We start from the raw sequence: 2760 nt of genomic DNA, 5'->3' as shown, positions 1-2760 counted from the left end.
GTACCACATTAAAAGTTCAATGATCTAATTACAAGTATTATAAAAGTTTAATAACCTCTATTGCAATTTACCTATTCCGATATTCTAAAATTAACAAATATTATTTTAGCCCCGATTGGGCTCCCATTTTTTGAAATGAAAATAGGTGGAATATTATTTCTTGAAAAATAAGTAGTTGAAAAAGAAGGAAAAATCTTCGATTTCGTATAATATTATTTTATGAAAAATTGCGTGGTTAAAAATAAAAGAGAAAAAAATATAATGTAATTTAATGGGGTCAAATGGGGGCTTATTGTTCTCGAATGCCTAAATTTGATGGCACAAATAATTCCATCATGTATGGAAAGCTACAAACAAAAAATAAATAAATAAAAATCTAGGACTCATTAACCAGCGTAACACGACGTCGTAACGCAGGGAACGGCACCGTCCACTGTTTTTGCCGTGCAGGAACATCTTCTGAACATTCAATAAATATATCCATATCCTTGGAAGAATGGCCTTGTAGTTGTTATCATCCACCACCAATAAATCCGTATTTTAGTTCAAACATATACATACACGTACTAGAATCTATAGCCTCTAACTTCAAGAATACTCTCACTCAAAACTCTTGATCTTGTTTGCACTCAACAATAACCCTTGTTTGATCTGTCCACGCCAAGTCATTAATTTTTTCTTAATCCTGTGATGGCTTCTATAACACCCATCTCAAAGTCCCAGTCCTTATTCAAGAAACCTCAATTCACAATATTGAATACTAAGGCTCAGTTTTTGTCAGCACCCACCTCGAGTTTAAGGGATCTCAATACGACTACACTATTGAGTTTTGCAGGGCCTCCATATGACTCATAAGTATAACGAAATAAAGTACTTCAATGAATTAAATACTAAGAGAGATTAACGTTTTAATGAATAGCAAAAAATGATAGTTCATATTTAGATGAGAAAACTTTAATGAATATGATGATTTCAAAGTTTAATTGAATCAATCAAAGTTTTTCGATGAGAAGATGAAGAAGAAATAAATACAATGTTAGTTCAAAAATCCTCCCAAAATAATAGCTCTCTTTTAATGAATAAGGTATAAATTATGTACCAAAAGAGAGATGAAGAACTTTGATGAATATTATGATTTTACAAATTTGATTCAATAAATTAAAGTTTTAATATAGATAAGTAGAAGAAATGATACAATGTAAGTTCAAAACTTTTCTTCAAAATATATCTCTCTTCTACGAATGATAGAAATAAGTTAAGTACAAAAAGAAATATGAAAATTTTTGATGAAGATGATAATTAAAGAGTTTAAATCAATTAGAGTTTTTTATATGAAAAAATAAATGAAATTGAATGTAAAGGAACGTTCAAAGAATTCTAAAAGAAAATATCTCACTTTAATGTTCTTAAAAGTGTTGAATTGAATACAAAGTGGGGAAATATTTATAGCGGTTAAAACACCAAATGTTCTGACCAATAGGACAACTCAACCTGACGTCCGCTTCTAAACCGGACACTGAACTAGCTGTTTTGTGTCAGAATTCAGAACAGTTAAAAATTTGACTATTGGACAAATCGGATTTTCACTAGATCAACCGGATGTCTGCTTGGTTAGTTTTTTCAGATTTTTTATTCTTTGATTGTTTTGAAAGATGTAGACTTTTGAAGGTTCAATAGATCAACTGGATGTCCACTTGGTTAGTTTTTCCGAATTTTTCCTTCTTTGATTGTTTTGAAAGATGTAGACTTTTGAAGGACAATTTCACTTAATTATTCAAGGTAAGTGACATTTGTAATAAGTTTAAATATAAAATTGAGATTCTTACCTTTGGGGGGAAAAATTATGCAAGCATTTTTAAGAAATAATTTTTCTCGTGCATAAAAATTCATCTCGAGCTTTTAATGAGTCATTGAATCCAAAAACATCTAAGTCTAATGTCGTTAAACCACTTGTCTTTGATTGATTTATCGTAAATGCTCGGCTTCCATCTCGATTTTCATTGAGCATCAATTGCAAGTCTTTTAATAACGATCTCTTTGTCTTCAATTGATCAATTTTGCAAAAATAGTTATAACGATTTGAATTCAATTGTTAGAGATAAAAACAATTTGTTTGTTCAAATCAAAATATGAAGTCATCCATAGGTCAACATCAAATTATTAGCTAATTTTTTATTTAATACAAATAATGTTACAATAGCCATGAGATTATGGAATTAAACCAATTCAAATACAAATTAGCTAAATAATCGACTCGAATTGAAACATACGAATTGCTCTTACAATTTTATTCAACTTGGATATATTATTTTAATATATTAACTTTAATATATTGCTTTAATATTTAAATTTAATATATTATTTTCCGACAGCTGTAAGTTGAATGTAGGTTTAAATTAAGTTATTTACACATGTATATATATATATATATATATATATATATATATATATATATATATCATTTACTTACGTTATTTATTTATTTATTTATTTTCATTATCTTAAATACTGTGATGATTTGATGGTTTAAGTGATCAACAAACATTTCTAAACTCACAATGTGTCGAGGAACGTTGATTGCATATATTTAAATTAAGTGTGAAATATGTAATTAGAATTTATTTTAAGTTATTTATTCAAGTTTGAAAAGAGTTTTGTTACATATAAGTGGTATCATGTGATTCATTACTTTATTAACTATACAACTAATCGTCATGCTATTACAAGATATGATCTCATGATTAATTTATACAAGTGGGC

General features: G+C 28.0%; 1 protein-coding gene across 1 annotated transcript in view; it reads right to left on the bottom strand.

Moving 5' to 3' along the window:
- Window positions 1-484, bottom strand: part of LOC111365644 (strigolactone esterase D14-like) — a 1779-nt gene extending 1295 nt beyond the window's left edge. The window contains exon 1 of the mRNA XM_022986184.1: window positions 444-484. Coding sequence (XP_022841952.1) covers window positions 444-484 — 41 coding nt within the window. The remainder of the gene's footprint in view (window positions 1-443) is intronic.
- Window positions 485-2760: the final 2276 nt, after the last annotated feature.

Source organism: Olea europaea, chromosome 17, assembly GCF_002742605.1.
Source record: "Olea europaea var. sylvestris chromosome 17, O_europaea_v1, whole genome shotgun sequence".
NCBI lineage: Eukaryota > Viridiplantae > Streptophyta > Magnoliopsida > Lamiales > Oleaceae > Olea > Olea europaea.
Note: the sequence above shows the minus strand (reverse complement) of the source record. Positions and strands in the feature narration are given on the sequence as shown.